This window comes from Oncorhynchus kisutch, linkage group LG4 (assembly GCF_002021735.2).
Source record: "Oncorhynchus kisutch isolate 150728-3 linkage group LG4, Okis_V2, whole genome shotgun sequence".
Classification (NCBI taxonomy): Eukaryota; Metazoa; Chordata; class Actinopteri; order Salmoniformes; family Salmonidae; genus Oncorhynchus; species Oncorhynchus kisutch.
This window is the reverse complement of record NC_034177.2, coordinates 24,644,305-24,659,766: the sequence shown is the minus strand read 5'-3', so window position 1 is coordinate 24,659,766 and position 15,462 is coordinate 24,644,305. Positions and strand designations below refer to the sequence as shown.

Below are 15,462 nucleotides of genomic sequence, written 5' to 3'. Positions count from 1 at the left end.
GCACCTCTTCACCTAACAGCAGAATCTTGGTGTGATTTGAACTTAGAGCTTTCTTCAGTGACCCTTATGACTCCAAATGTGAATCAAATGATCTATCCATGGCTTTTTTTTGTAACATTCCACTTCTCTCATGTCTCTCCATTTCTGCTCATCTTCCCTCCTCCAGCCAGTGGAGAGGAATATGCTGTTGTCTGGTCATTACTGATGATGTTCAGAGGTGGCATCAGAGATGTGGGTACTTTTACTTTCACCCAGATTGAATTGCAAGATGGCAGAGTTCTATAATGAGTTGTTCAATGGCCTGCTTTACAACTTGACCTCAGAAATGGTTTTCTTTTACATCTTGACTTCTGAGATATATACACAGCACATTGTGTCCACTGCCCACTCTCTGTCATGGGAGATGGCTAGTATCCAAACATAGCAATGAGAGAATGAAGGATAGGTAACAATGCAGTACTGAATTGAGTCAATGTGAAACACCTTCAATCAGACACAGGTTCATTATCAACCTTTGGAGATCTGCCTTTCCATTGGACTTTGATTCTCCATCTATCATCCCAGATTCTCTGTGATTGAAAGCACAGTGGGAACATCCTTAGGAAATGATAGAGACACTGGCGCATTGAACACCCCCGCAGCCCCTGCAAGGCAGGGGGGCCACAAGCTCTGGGGGCCATTAGTCCATCATCAATGTCTATTTTTTTTTAATGTAATAAATCAGGTTGACAGTAACCCACCAAAAAGTCATTCCTTCATGAACCTTTTACATTTCCATAAGTACTCGGCAGCCTCGTGTTTGTTTCTTGGGTTTTATTGAATGTGACTGAAAAAGTGCCCCAAGTCTTGAAAAATAACAAATTAAACTGATTGAAAGTATAAGGGGGATATCGGCAAACAAATGCCGTGGTCAAGGCTATGACGGCGCCAGTGCAATGAGTGGAGATTACTCAGGTGTTCAAAAGGTTGTATCAGACCGAGAGCCTAATGCTTCTTACGTAGTTCTTTATGAAAACGATGTCTCCACAGAAGCGACAGTTACAGGGATGGTAAAAACAACTTGATTGCCGTAGCAACACCACAGAAACTGGGCAGAAGGGAGGAGTGCTTAAAATACAATAGTTCTACAACATCAACATCATTCTCCTTAATTGCCAGCTTCAACATGTTAAAGCGATTAACTCAACAGGAAGTTCTGTGTAAAGGTCGTTTGGATACTGGACAGACAATATATTGGCAGATGAAACCAGATTTAGCAGTTCTTTAAATATTTTTTTATTTAACTAGGCAAGTCAGATAAGAACAAATTCTTATTTACAATGACAGCCTACACCAGCCGAAACCTATGGGACTCCCAATCACGGCCGGTTGTGATACAGCCTGGATTTGAACCAGGTTGTCTGTAGTGACGCCTCAAGCACTGAGATGCAGTGCCTTAGACCGCTGCGCCACTCGGGAGCTCAAATAAACAAACAACAACGGTTCAGCAGTTCAAGAATAGTTAAGAAAATATTTACCAAGTAGACTAAAATAAAAAAGTAAAAATAAAAAGTACACAATAAGAATAACAATAATGATGCTATTTACAGTGCCTTGCGAAAGTATTCGGCCCCCTTGAACTTTGTAACCTTTTGCCACATTTCAGGCTTCAAACATAAAGATATAAAACTGTATTTTTTTGTGAAGAATCAACAACAAGTGGGACACAATCATGAAGTGGAACGACATTTATTGGATATTTCAAACTTTTTTAACAAATCAAAAACTGAAAAATTGGGCGTGCAAAATTATTCAGCCCCTTTAAGTTAATACTTTGTAGCGCCACCTTTTGCTGCGATTACAGCTGTAAGTCGCTTGGGGTATGTCTCTATCAGTTTTGCACATCGAGAGACTGACATTTTTTCCCATTCCTCCTTGCAAAACAGCTCGAGCTCAGTGAGGTTGGATGGAGAGCATTTGTGAACAGCAGTTTTCAGTTCTTTCCACAGATTCTCGATTGGATTCAGGTCTGGACTTTGACTTGGCCATTCTAACACCTGGATATGTTTATTTTTGAACCATTCCATTGTAGATTTTGCTTTATGTTTTGGATCATTGTCTTGTTGGAAGACAAATCTCCGTCCCAGTCTCAGGTCTTTTGCAGACTCCATCAGGTTTTCTTCCAGAATGGTCCTGTATTTGGCTCCATCCATCTTCCCATCAATTTGAACCATCTTCCCTGTCCCTGCTGAAGAAAAGCAGGCCCAAACCATGATGCTGCCACCACCATGTTTGACAGTGGGGATGGGTGTTCAAGGTGATGAGCTGTGTTGCTTTTACGCCAAACATAATGTTTTGCATTGTTGCCAAAAAAATAAAAAATACTTCGCAAGGCACTGTAGAGGGGGCACCGGTACCGAGTCAGTGTGCGGGGGTACAGGTTAGTTGAAGTAATCTGTACATGTAGGTGAGGGCCAGCATGAGGGCCTACAAGTGAATGTGCATAGATAACAAACAGCGAGTAGCAGCGGTGTACAAAAGGGAAGGGGTTCAATGTAAATTATCCGGTGGTGATTTTATTAATTGTTCAGCAGTCTTATGGATTGGGGGTAGAAGCTATCAAGGAGCCTACATGGTACAACCCTAAATCCGTAACCATGGGCACCCTCTTAGATATAATTCTGATCAACTTTCCCTCTAAATACACCTCTGCTGAGCAATCACTGCCTTATTGCCTGCGTGCGTATAGGGTCCGCGGTCAAACGACCACTCGTCATCACTGTCAAACGCTCCCTAAAACACTTCAGCGAGCAGGCCTTTCTAATCGACCTGGCCCGGGTATCCTGGAAGGTTATTGACCTCATCCTGTCAGTAGAGGATACCTGGTTGCTCTTCAAAAGTGCTTTCCTCTCCATCTTAAATAAGCATGCCCCCGCGATATGCACCTTTTCAGGGAAGTCAGAAACGAATTTACTCAGTCAGTTAGGAAAGCTAAGGCTAGAAATTTGCTTCCTGTAGCACTAATTACAAAATGTTTTGGGACACTGTAAAGTCCACGGAGAATAAGAGCACCTCCTCCTTGCTGCTCACTGCACTGAGGATAGGAAACACTGTCACCACCAATAAATCTACGATAATCGATAATCTCAATAAGCATTTTTCAACGGCTGGCCATGCTTTCCACCTGGCTACCCCTACCCCGGCCAAAATCTCAGCACCTCTACGCAGACGACACCATTCTGTATACATCTGGCCCTTCTTTGGACACTGTGCTAACAAACCTCCAAACGAGCTTCAACGCCATACAACACTCCTTCCGTGGCCTCCAACTGCTTTTAAATGCTAGTAAAACTAAGTGCATGCTCTTCAACCGATTGCTGCCCGCACCCTCCCACCCGACTAGCATCACTACTCTGGACAGTTCTGACTTAGAATATGTGGACAACTTCATATACCTAGGTGTCTGGTTAGACTGTACACTCTCTTTCCAGACTCACATTAAGCATCTCCAATCCAAAATTAAATCTAGTATTGGCTTCCTATTTCGCAAACAAATTGATTGGACATGATTTGGAAAGGCACACACCTGTCTATATAAGGTCCCACAGCTGACAGTGCATGTCAGAGCTAAAATCAAGCCATGAAGTCAAAGGAACTGTCCGTAGAGCTCAGAGACAAGATTGTGTCGAAGCACAGATCTGGGGAAGGGTACCAAAACATTTCTGCAGCATTGGAGGTCCCCAAGAACACAGTGGCCTTTAAAATTCTTAAATGGAATAAGTTTGGAATCACCAATACTCTTGTTAGAGATGGCCGCCCAGCCAAACTGAGCTTTCGGGGGAGAAGGGCCTTGGTCAGGGCGGTAACCAAGAACCCAATGGTCATTCTGACATAGCTCCAGAGTTCCTCTGTGGAGAAGGGAGAACCTTCCAGAAGGACAACTATCTCTGCAGCACTCCACCAATCAGACATATCAGGCCTTTATGGTAGAGTGGCCAGATGGAAGCCTCTCCTCAGTAAAAAGGCACATGACAACCCGCTTGGAGTTTGCCAAAAGGCATCAAAGGACCCTGGTCATGAGAAACACGATTCTCTGGTCTGATGAAACCAAGATTTAACTCTTTGGCCTGAATGCCAAGTGTCATGTCTGGAGGAAACCAGGCACCTTCCCTACTGTGAAACATGGTGGTGGTGGCAGCATCATGATGTGGGGATGTTTTTCAGCGGCAGGGACTGGGAGACTAGTCAGGATCGAGGGAAAGACGAACTAAGCAAAGCGCAGAGAGATCCTTGATGAAAACCTGCTCCAGAGAGCTCAGGACCTCAGACTGGGGCGAAGGTTCACATTCCAACAGGACGACTCTAAGCACACAGCCAAGACAACGGAGGAGTGGCTTCGGAACAAGTCTCTGAATGTCCTTGAGTGGCGCAGCCAGAGCCCGGACTTAAATCCGATCAAACATCTCTGGAGAGACCTGACAATAGATGTGCAGCAACGCTCCCCATCCAAACTGACAGAGCTTGAGAAGATCTGCAGAGAAGAATGGGAGAAACTCCCCAAATGCAGGCGTGCCAAGATTGTAGTGTCATACCTAAGAAGACTCAAGGCAGTAATCGCTGCCAAAGGTGCTTCAACAAAGTACTAAGTAAATGGTCTGAATACTTATGTAAATGTGATATTTTAATTTTGAATTTTTAATACATTTGCAAAACATTTCTAAAAACTTGTTTTGTTTTGTCATTATGGGGTATTGTGTGTAGGTTGATGAGAAAATAATATGAATACATTTTAGAATAAGGCTGTAACAAAATTTGGAAAAAGTCAAGGTGTCTGAATACTTTCTGAATGCACTGTACATGTTAAATAAATAAATAAAACATATACTGCTGTACATGTCATTTTTAATATATCTTGTGAACTGTAAATGAATCCAGTTGGTATAAGTATAGATGGCATTTGGATTACTGTTAGTGATATTTAATTTTTTTACATTTTACTGCATTGTTAGGAGCTAGTAACATAAGCATTTCACTGCACCCGCTATAACACCTACTAAACTGTGTACACAACCAATCTACTTTGATTTGAGCCAGAAGCAGAGGTAGCTACATTCCTCACAAGTCATAACAACATTTCTCCACAATACTACATCACTGAAATGTACAACATATTTAGCTTGTGGAGTCTATCAAACACGCAAAAGCAGATATTGACTAAATCATTTCCCCTGGATTCCACTTCGACGTCTACATAACTTTGTCCCAAGGCTACCTCTTATAGACAGAGAGAGAGAGGTTTGACAAAGAGAGGGGACGAGATTAACGTCTCCGTCACTTTACATCCACAGAAAAATCCACAATGGGTCTGTCTAATATCTGTCCTCTATCACAAGTGCCCAGAAGGGGGCAGTATAGAATTTGAGTCACATACCAGTCCCTTTCTTTTCAATGTTTTGTGAAAAAACAGTTTTATTTTTATCCTGCCTGTCTTGACGTGGAGCTAGTCAGACAGCGATGTGAGGTGAGGATGTGGGCCAGGGCTGGAGGGGAGGCGACCTGTAAGCAAAAGGCTGAAACACTGGCTGAGGGGCGCTGAGGTGTGGACTGTGGGGTGTTAAAAGGACTTTGCGAAATAAAGGTCAGTAACCCAACCACCAAACCACTCACTCAGGATGAGACAAGCCAAGGGGGAGGAGTAGTGGGTCACTTTTCTCCACTGATGCTGCATTTCGACTAAGGACACCAGTGGGTCACCAGTGTTTTATGTTAATGTTAGCTCTAGTGCAATTGTGTTTCCATCAGGAGTGTGAAACTACAGACTTGGAACGAGCAGAATCCACAAACTCTCCATCATCAAGAATGCTGCTTCTTGAGAAGATTTTAAAGTTCATAGTTATCCATTTGTTATGTAAATGCCAGTTGAAAAATAACAGTGGCCTCCCAGATGTCAATTCAATGCCTATTCCACATAGGTTCAACTTATTTGGAAACAACATTGATTCAACCAGTGTGTCTCGTGGGCTGACTTTGGTCCCAAGTCAGACTTCAATACAAAATCTAGGAGGCTCATTCATAGTTCTCAACCCCTTCTATAGACTTAAACAGTAATTATAATGACTTCCGGAGGACATCCTCCAACCTATCAGAGCTCTTGCAGCATGAATTGACATGTAGTCCATCCAATCAAAGGATCAGACAATTCATCTAGTTGTCACACCCTGATCTGTTTCGCCTGTCTTTGTGCTTGTCTCCACCCCCCTTCAGGTGTCACCCATCTTCCCCAGTATATTTATACCTGTGCTCTCTGTTTGTCTGTTGCCAGTTCTTTTTGTTTGTCAAGCCTACAGAACCAGCAATTTTCCCCTTGCTCCTGTTGGTTTCTAGTTCCTGGTTTCCCGGTTTTGACCATTCTGCCTGCCCTGAGCCTACTTGCCGTTCTGTACCTATTGGACTCTGATCTGGATTACTGACCTCTGCCTGCCCTTGACCTGTCATTTTGCCTGCCCCCTGTTCTAGTAATAAGCATTTGTTACTTGGACACCGTCTGAATCTGGGTCTTCCCTAAAACGAAAACATAAGCTACAGCTAACTAACATTGCAGTGCATAAAGTGTGGTGAGTAGTTGACTCAAAGAGAGAGAAAAACAATAGTTGAACAGTTTAACATATTCATTTCTTCAGAAATTAAGGAGAAGTAGCAGAGAGCGAGAGAGAACTAGCTATATATTTTTTATTCTTCTTAGTTTACCTTTCACTTACTTTAGCTAGCCTACTCAACAACCTGACTCAACAGAGAGGAATTAGATTTATGTTAGCTAGCTGGCTAAGGCTATCCAACACGGCAACTGGGAAGGTTCGGTTTTATAAATGTATTACCACCAGGGCCCACTGGTGTAACTGCTAAACTGTTTGCTGTGCACTCTACTGTATGATTGTACACATGGATTGAATTGTGGGTTTACTAACACGATAATTATAGAAGTTAGCTATGTTGACTAGCTATGATGTTAGCTAATATGGTGACGACGAACGATGTAGTGGTTAGCGGTTATGGTATGAAGGTTTGGCTTGGAGATTTTTTTTCCGCCTGGTCACAGACAGCTGTTGTGTTATGAGGTGAGAGGAGGAGAGCACGTAGATGCAAGAAGGAATTATACAACGAGCAAAGTGACAATGCTGTATGCGGTTGCCATGAAAGTAAACTCTGTGTGCAGGTAATAAGGGAGTTTTCATTCCGCCAATTGTTGCAAAACGTTTCTTAAACAGAAGCAATCAGAACTAAATGGGAATGGACCTACCTGCATTTGTCTTAGTTGCAAAACGGAATATTTTGCACCAGTTGGGACTAATGATTGTGGCCCAGATCAGCTACTGTAGATGCAGGCAAGAGTGTGCAAGGCGGTATTAAATGTATCACTGTCTGTCACCTTGATTACTCCAATTTGTCTCTCGACCTGTGCACCTACGTTATAAACGTTAATTTGTAGGCTAGGTTGTAGCAACATCATGATGGGTATCGGGAAAATTTTAGTATCATATAGTAGACTAAACCTCTCGGTGTTACATTGAGCTGGCTGACTGGAATATGAATAAAAGCAATCCAATATGCTGTAATAGAAATAAGGTCTTGCACATAAAAAAATAACATCCTCCCTAATCTTAAATGGCACCGACCGCCACTGACACACACACAAAATCACGTTCCACAAACACACTAACATGCACCCACAGAGTCATAGACTGGTGTCCACAGAAACACATGTGCATGCACGCACAAAAGAATGTGCTTCATAATGAATACTGTCATTTATATCATAACCATGCAAACAAAAATAGAACAAGTAGTCCAAATACAGAAATTACCATGGCAATAGTCCAGCCTGGTCTCATAGACTAGACGTAACATAGTCAATGTAAATCTGGGATTCTCAAATTAGTATGATATGTTACTGATATGATGATATGGTATGGTTACATAAGACAGAACAAAAGTAGAGTGGTTGGTCAGGGTGGGCGTTTTGGTTTTTGCTCTAGAACTACAAAACGTATTCAAATAGTCAACTAATCATCAAACTTTGAAAATTTGAATCAGCTGTGTAGTGTTAGGGCAAAAACCAAAACGTGCAGAACTTGGGCTCCTGAGGAGAGTTTGGGAAATGTTGCTTTAACCTAACTCCTAAACTTAACCCTAATCTTAACCCTTACCCGTAGCCTAGCTAATGTTAACCACCTAGCTAGAATTTGTAACATATCAAATTCGTAATATATTGTACATTTTTCCTAATTCTGAATATATTGTATGTTTTGAAAATTCGTAACATATATATATATATATATATATGTATTATCTTTATTTAACTAGCCAAGTCCGTTAAGAACAAATTCTTATTTTCAATGACGGCCTCGGAACAGGGGCAGAACGACAGATTTTTACCATGTCAGCTCGGGGATTCGATCTTGCAAACTTTCGGTTACATATCAAACAAATTGTAATTCGTAACATATAATACGAAAAGGGTGATCGACATCCACAAATTAATACGTACCAAATGAAATGTGGCATATCATACTAAATTGAGTTTCTCGGATTTACGTACAGAATAATACTTAATGCTCTGAGACCAGGTGGAATAGTCATGACAGTGTGTTAAGAACTTTCAAAGCAGTGAGCACAGGTGTAAACATTCAGTCTAAGAGCTTGATTATAGACCAATTCAGAGATACAGAACGACTTTGTCTGATTGCTTAGAATCAGTCAACAATATGAAGCAATCACTCTAAAGACTGTGTGTACTGTGATAAGTGGTCATTGCTCCACTCCATGGTATTGGGAACTGTCAAACAAGAGTTTTTACCCAGAAAAAAATAACATAATAATACAGGCTCTGAGTGTGGCATTTGGCTTTAAAAGGTCAATAAGACAGAATTAGATTCACACAAGAGTGCCGCTCACCTAATAACACTGGTGATTCATGCTGCTAACAATTGACTTGCACAATCTATCCATCTGATGTGACAATGTTTAGCAAATAGCCCATCTTGTTGCTTATAGAAGCTTTTTGCTGATTGGCCATCAATACTGACTGTAGTCGATACTGACCCCAGGAATCGACAAGCTTTCTGAAAAATGATATGGATGCTGCTCTGGATGTTAATGTTGTTTTTCCATAATTTAGAGTAAACATTTGTCGTGGTGAAAATGTTCAATTTCAACACATTTCAAACTCACTGCGGGAAATGGATAAGTAGAGAGACATATTCAATGAAAGATTTCAGTATGTCCACAACCTACGTTCTGTTAGTTATAAAAGAAGAATAGTAGAGCCTGAATGCATCGTTAGTACTAAATAGGCATAGCCTTGAGACTTTGGGGATAATACATTTCTTCAACAGGAAATATAATGAAATCATTCCGTGAGAAAAAGCATGTCGGCACTGTGGAGATGATTCATCGAGTCCTGAGGCTCACGTATTCACAGAAATGCACACAATAATTTATATAAAAAGATAAATGATTTGTGTGACCTGAAATCTATTGTGGAAAGCATTATAAAAGCCAAGAGAGATAAAAGGAGAAGAGGTAAATTGTGGGTGGACCAGGTCAATGTGAAAGACGATAGAAGTTTGAAACTGTTTAATGTCTCTCAGGACGTTTATTTCCCATGCATAGTTTGGACAAGTGTGTAGTGGAACTGACAAAAGAAAGAAGAAGAGTCTGACATTCATTATTACTTTCCATTATTGACATTTGTAATCATTCACAAAATGTTTTAATTCATTTTAGTTCACGTGAAAAGGTTGAAATTGATCAGCAAGTCCTTCAAGGGATTAGTTTAGAAGAGGAAAAGTGCTGTAAAAACATAAATACCTTACAAAAAAGCCTCTAAAACGAAAACATTCAACACATTTGAACAACACAGTGCAATATAAATGGGATTCAAAATGGTTTTCAGCACTGATTTCCTCGATTTGTGACTTATTGAAAATGCTAATCTCTTTGAGAAAAGAGGAAGCAATGCAATTGTAAACACTCTTGGGTAAGATATGACTGATACCGCACTGTTCAAAACCACAACAGAGCAAAAATACTCAACTTTCAATTTCACCACCATTTTGTTTTCCAGTTTTTAGAGCAGAGAAACATCTGCCTGTGTAACACAGGGAAGGAAAGGGGACATCACAAGTAACATACAGATCCATTCAAATCATCATTAGAGGTGAGGATAGTGGAGCACAGAACAAACTAACTCAGTCCTACGGTAAGGCTGTGCCAGTATAGCAAGTTCTGACAGAGGAAAGATTGCATTTCGCAGGTCTATTCAACACCACTTTGTAAACCAAGGATGCATGTGTGTTTGTGTTTTACACATGACAGTTTTAGGAGCCATCTACTGTGTACGTCTCTCAACAATCTGCGAAATACGTCTATATGTTCTTGTCTATCTCTCTCTTACACCTCCCGTTTTTAACTTTTTTAAAACTTCATTACTGGAAAAACAAAACAGAATGAGCACACACTCCAAGACAGTGGTATTCAGACTTTGTCAACAAGGTCCCAAATCTTTCTGCCAGAATTCTTGCGACCCCACCCCAAATCTAATGACACAGCCTTAAAATCTGGAAAATTGTATCTTTACATCAACAAACAACAACCTTCAATTCATTGCAATTTCATCTCTTATCAAAATGAAAAGAAACCAATAAAATACATTTAATCAACAGTTTTATTTTCCTAATGGTCATTCTCAAAAATATTTGTATATTGTCCCATACAATACTCCTAATTCCCCCCCCCCCCAAAAAAAAGCCAATTCCCCCGACATTGAATACCACTGCTCTAAGAGTTGTCAATAAATCCACATTGATTTAAACTGACCCCATGTCTAATTCAAGCATCACATAAGTCAGATGGTGGTAAAGCAGCAGCTGCAGAGTAGGGATATAATGATACAGTAGGGGGATGGTGGGTTAAGGGTCAGGTCTGATGGGAGAGGGGGGGGGGCATAGAGGAAGAGGAAGTGCTGTGTCTTCATCCTGGTACTCAGGTCCAATCACCTTCCTTCTACCCAATAATAATACCAGTTTAAAACTTACATCAAATCATTTATCTGGAAAAATAGGCTTCTACCTAATGACCAAATACTGGAGGAAAGCAGAAAAGTTTTAACCTTTCCTGATGAAGAGCAGAAGAAAGAAATGCTGACAATAAGGAAAATAAGGTTCAGTGTCATCCCAGTGATTACTGTGAAAGATATTACATATCTACACTTACAAAAACACCTTTACACGCCGAGATTGAAACACTTCCTTTGAACAGTATGAAAAATATACAAATAAAAAATACAAATATTTTCAGACGCTAGGTAGATTTCTGTTGACATTAAATCAGTGAGGACTCAAAGATAAATAGTTCACATGTTTTCCTTCCATTAAGAGAATGTAATTGTGTTGTAGGAAAACCAAATCTATCCATTTGCAAATATTTCCTCTGTAATTGGTAGGCTAACCATGTGATACTCATTTCTGTAATTCAGCTAAAATGCTTTAGCTTTCTAGTTAGCAAAACAGCCAGTGTTCAAACAAAAGCATAAAGAATTATTTTAAAACATCATACACTATGCACAGGTAAGTAGAAATAAAAGAGTGGAGATAGTCAGCTCCACTAGAGGGCCCTGGGGGACAATAGTTGTCCCTACTCACTGACTGATCTAGAGCATCAACAGCTCAGGAAAAGCGAGTTTCATCAGCAAGAAATGCTCCAAACAATCATAATCAAATAAAGATGACTGTAATACAAACAATTCAATTAAACTTGCTCAGGAGACTAAATGTTGACTCTAAAGTCACATTTTCAACATTCTGTGGACCCTGGAGGTGAGAAAGAGGGCTGGGTTTCAGTTATTGAGGTGGGTGGGAAGGGATACGTGGGCACAACTGTGTGTGCAGGTAGCGCATCTCAGCTCTTAGTGTAATAGAAACTTTGACCCATAAGGAGAAATATGTTAACATAGTAACAATACTGGGAGCGAGAAGCGACCCAGTGCCTGGCGAGTAACAGTCACACTTTCAAACACATACAGTCCAGAGATGGTGCCATGCCTTGGTGGCACTGACAAGAATGGATAGCTGGGTTTGGGCCTTGGAGGGGACACAGACTGGGGCTCCATTCACTTGACGTGCTCAGCGCTGTGGGAGGAACAGTAGTACTTTTTGTGGGCTATGAACGTGGACAGGCTGCTGAACTTGATATTGCACAGCCGGCAGAAGCGGGTGTTACCGTTCTGCACAGGGGGGATCAGGAGGGTCTTGGGTGTGGGAGGGGCCGGAACAGGGAGTGGGAGACCCAGTGTGAGGGACGCCTTGTCTGGGAGCAGGGTGACAGCAACCTGGTGATTCAGAACCCCCACCTCTCTCAGCACCTCAGGCACAGGGGACACAGTCAGGGGGAGGGACCTGGTGGGAGACACAGCTGGAGGGGGTGCCTTGGGGGAGCTGCCACCCCCGGCATGGTGTCCCAGGGGGCTACCGTTCACCAGGGGAGAGGATGGGGAGACAGTGTCCCTTCTGATCCGGCCATTGATGCTGTCCCTGCAGGCTCGGAGGACCAGCTTGGGCGGGGTGGCAGGGGTCCCATCCCTAGGGCTCAGGCTGGGGCTGATGACGGCTGGCTGGCCCTCCAGGCTCAGGACCAGGCCATGCATGGATCTGAAGTGCTCCACCAGGTCACAGGTCACCGCCCTATTGGGAGGGCAGTAGGGGCAGACCACAGAGGGAGAGCCTGGGCCTTTGGCTGCAGGGACACTGTAAGGTGATGTAGCCTCAGAGCCAGATCCAGGTAAGGCAGAGAGGTGAGGGCTGAGCGAGGCCCCCCGAGGAGCTTTCTCTGTGAGCAGCCCTTTGGCATCAGAGTGGACGTCTGATCGCTCCAGGGCCCTGCTCTTGGGGGAGATGGATGCTGGTCTCTTCAGCCTGTGGAGAGTCTCCAGAGTGTGGGGCTGCAGGGTGGTGGCTGGGCAGTAGTAGGTCTTGTGGGCCAGGTAGTTCTCAATGCTGTTGAAGCTAATGCTGCAGGCGGTACACTTGTGGTAGTCAGTGAGGGGCAAAGCAGAGATGCTGCTGCCCCGCGGGGCCTCCCTTAGACGGGGCCTCTTGCTCAGGTCAATGGGGCCGTCTCTGTCAGGGCTGGTACTACGGGAGGTGGCTGGACGCAGGCCCAGAGCTAGGGCTGGGACTGGGGACTCCAGGACCCTCTCCACTGAGGCAGCAGCCTCCTGCTTCACAGCCAGGCTCAGGCCAGGGGCAGAGAGAGAGGCAGCAGCAGCGTTGGCCAGGGCCTCAGTCCGAGCCATATGGATCTCATACATCTTCTTCCTCTTGCGTGTTCGGATGGGCTGAGGCAGGAAGGTAGCTTTGCCGGCGGTTGACCGCTGGTTGGACGGATCGTGGCGCGATGCGCAGTAGAAGCGTTTGTGGACTGTGTAGTTCTCATGGCGACTAAAGTGGATGTTGCAGGCCTGACAGAAGGTTCTGGTGGGGTCATCCTCCTGGTCCTCTGCTGAGCCGCTGGGACTCTGGCTGCACTCGCTGGCCCGGCCTCCTCCTCCTCCACCCTCCCCCTCAGAGGAAGAGGAGGACACAGCCTCCTTCACCCCAGGGTTCTCACTCTTCACCTCCACCAGCTTGCCCTGCGTGGCAGTGCTGCCTGGAACAGGATCTGAGTCACTGGGGGAGGCTGAGGCTGCCCGACTACCTGATCCAGCCTGAGGGGATGAACCGTGTCCAACTGAGGGGACTGTGGCCCCCGACGCCCCCTCCTTCACTGGGCCAGCCACGTCTCCCTGCTGGTGCCTGCTGGAGCAGTACAGCCTCTTGTGAACATAGAAGTTGTTGATGTTGTTGAAGTTGATGTCACATTCGAAGCAGGTGGCCCCCTTCTGGACAGTGGTTGTAGTGCCAGCGGGGTAGAAGGCTGGCGCTGCCCCAGTGGGGACCTGGCCCTGCTTCAGCCGGCTGTGGACCATCTCAGACATCTTAGCCAGTATCTCTGAGGCCTGGGGTAGGATGGCTGGTTCCTGGCTGAACATGTACTGGGGTAGGAACACGTCTTCTCCAGGGAGCACTGAGCCAGCTCCTCCCAGGTGGGCAGGGCTGGAGCCAGGGGTCGGGCTGGTTGGCTCTGCCTTCACAGCCACAGCAGAGGGACTCATAGGGGAGGTGGAGGTCTGAGAGGAGCCTGTACCTCTGTGTCCGCGGCTCTTCTCCACCCGCTCCTCCTCCATCTCCTCCTCCTGCCCCTCATTCTCAGAGTCCGAATGCGGCTCCTCTTTAATCCTGATGTCTGTGGGGAGCTGGTCAGGTGGGCTGCAGCCTCGCGGGGTGGCTGAGCTCCCATTGGCCCCAGGGCTGGAGGAGTCAGGGTGGGGTACGCAGGCGGGGGGCTCCCTGTCAAGGTGCTCAGGGTGGTCGGCCGAGGAGGGGGTGGTCTGGCGGGGTGTGGGGCTCCTCTCGGCCGGGACCCTCACCTCCAGGTGTGTGCGAACGTGCTGCTGGAGCTGAGCAGGCGAGTCTGTGATGTGGCCACATACCTGACATTTCAACACAACACCGGAGTCTCCAGGACTTAGACCTGCCACAGAGAGTGACAGAGACATATTATTAGAAATGTGTTTCCTACTATTAAACATGACATGAAATCACTGGTGGTTATGCACTATAGCCTATAGGACCAAATCTTCATACACTCCCAAATGTATTTATTTGGAAAGTGAAGCTTCAACTTTTAATTTGGCTCTATACTCCAGCATTTTGAATTTGAGATCAAATCTTTTATAAGGTGACTGTACAGAAAGTCACCTTTTATTTGAGGGTATTTTCATATCTGTTTTACTTTTAGAAATGAATGCACTTTATGTATCTAGTCCCCCCATCTGAAGGTGTTATAAGTATGTTATAAGTAAATTCACTTATAGCGTATTACATTTAGTTAAAAGCGTAGTATTTGGTCCCATATTCCGAGCACTCAATGACAACATCTAGCGTGTGAGTCTACAAATGTGTTGGATGTAATAGAATAATAATGATATATGCCATTTAACAGACGCTTTTATCCAAAACGACTTAGTAATGTGTGCATACATTTTACAAATGGGTGCCCTCGGGAATCAAACCCACAACCCTGGGGGTGTAATCACCATGCTCTACCAAATGAGCCATACAGGACCACAATAATAAGAATACAGCTGTATATATATATATATATATGAATACATTCATGTGGATCCTAGCATGAGTACAGAAATTCATGAATGAGAAAGTTACAGATACACAAATATCATAACCCCAAAACATGCTAACATCCCACCGTTACCAATAACAGGGGTGGGTCGGGGGGGGGGGGGGGGGGGGGGGGTATGAGCTTTGTGCATCTGTAACTTTCTCAATCATGATTATTCACAATTCATTTTTGATTATCTGCAATCAAAGT

General features: G+C 44.0%; 1 protein-coding gene across 2 annotated transcripts in view; it reads right to left on the bottom strand.

Annotated features, from left to right (window-relative positions):
- Positions 1-9,606: 9,606 nt before the first annotated feature.
- The window catches only part of LOC109889299 (zinc finger protein ZFPM1-like), a 90,514-nt gene continuing 84,658 nt past the window's right edge, over positions 9,607-15,462 (bottom strand). For both annotated transcript variants that reach the window (XM_020480632.2, XM_020480633.2), the window contains exon 9: positions 9,607-14,604. In XM_020480632.2, coding sequence (XP_020336221.1) covers positions 12,146-14,604 — 2,459 coding nt within the window. In that variant the 3' untranslated portion in view covers positions 9,607-12,145. The remainder of the gene's footprint in view (positions 14,605-15,462) is intronic.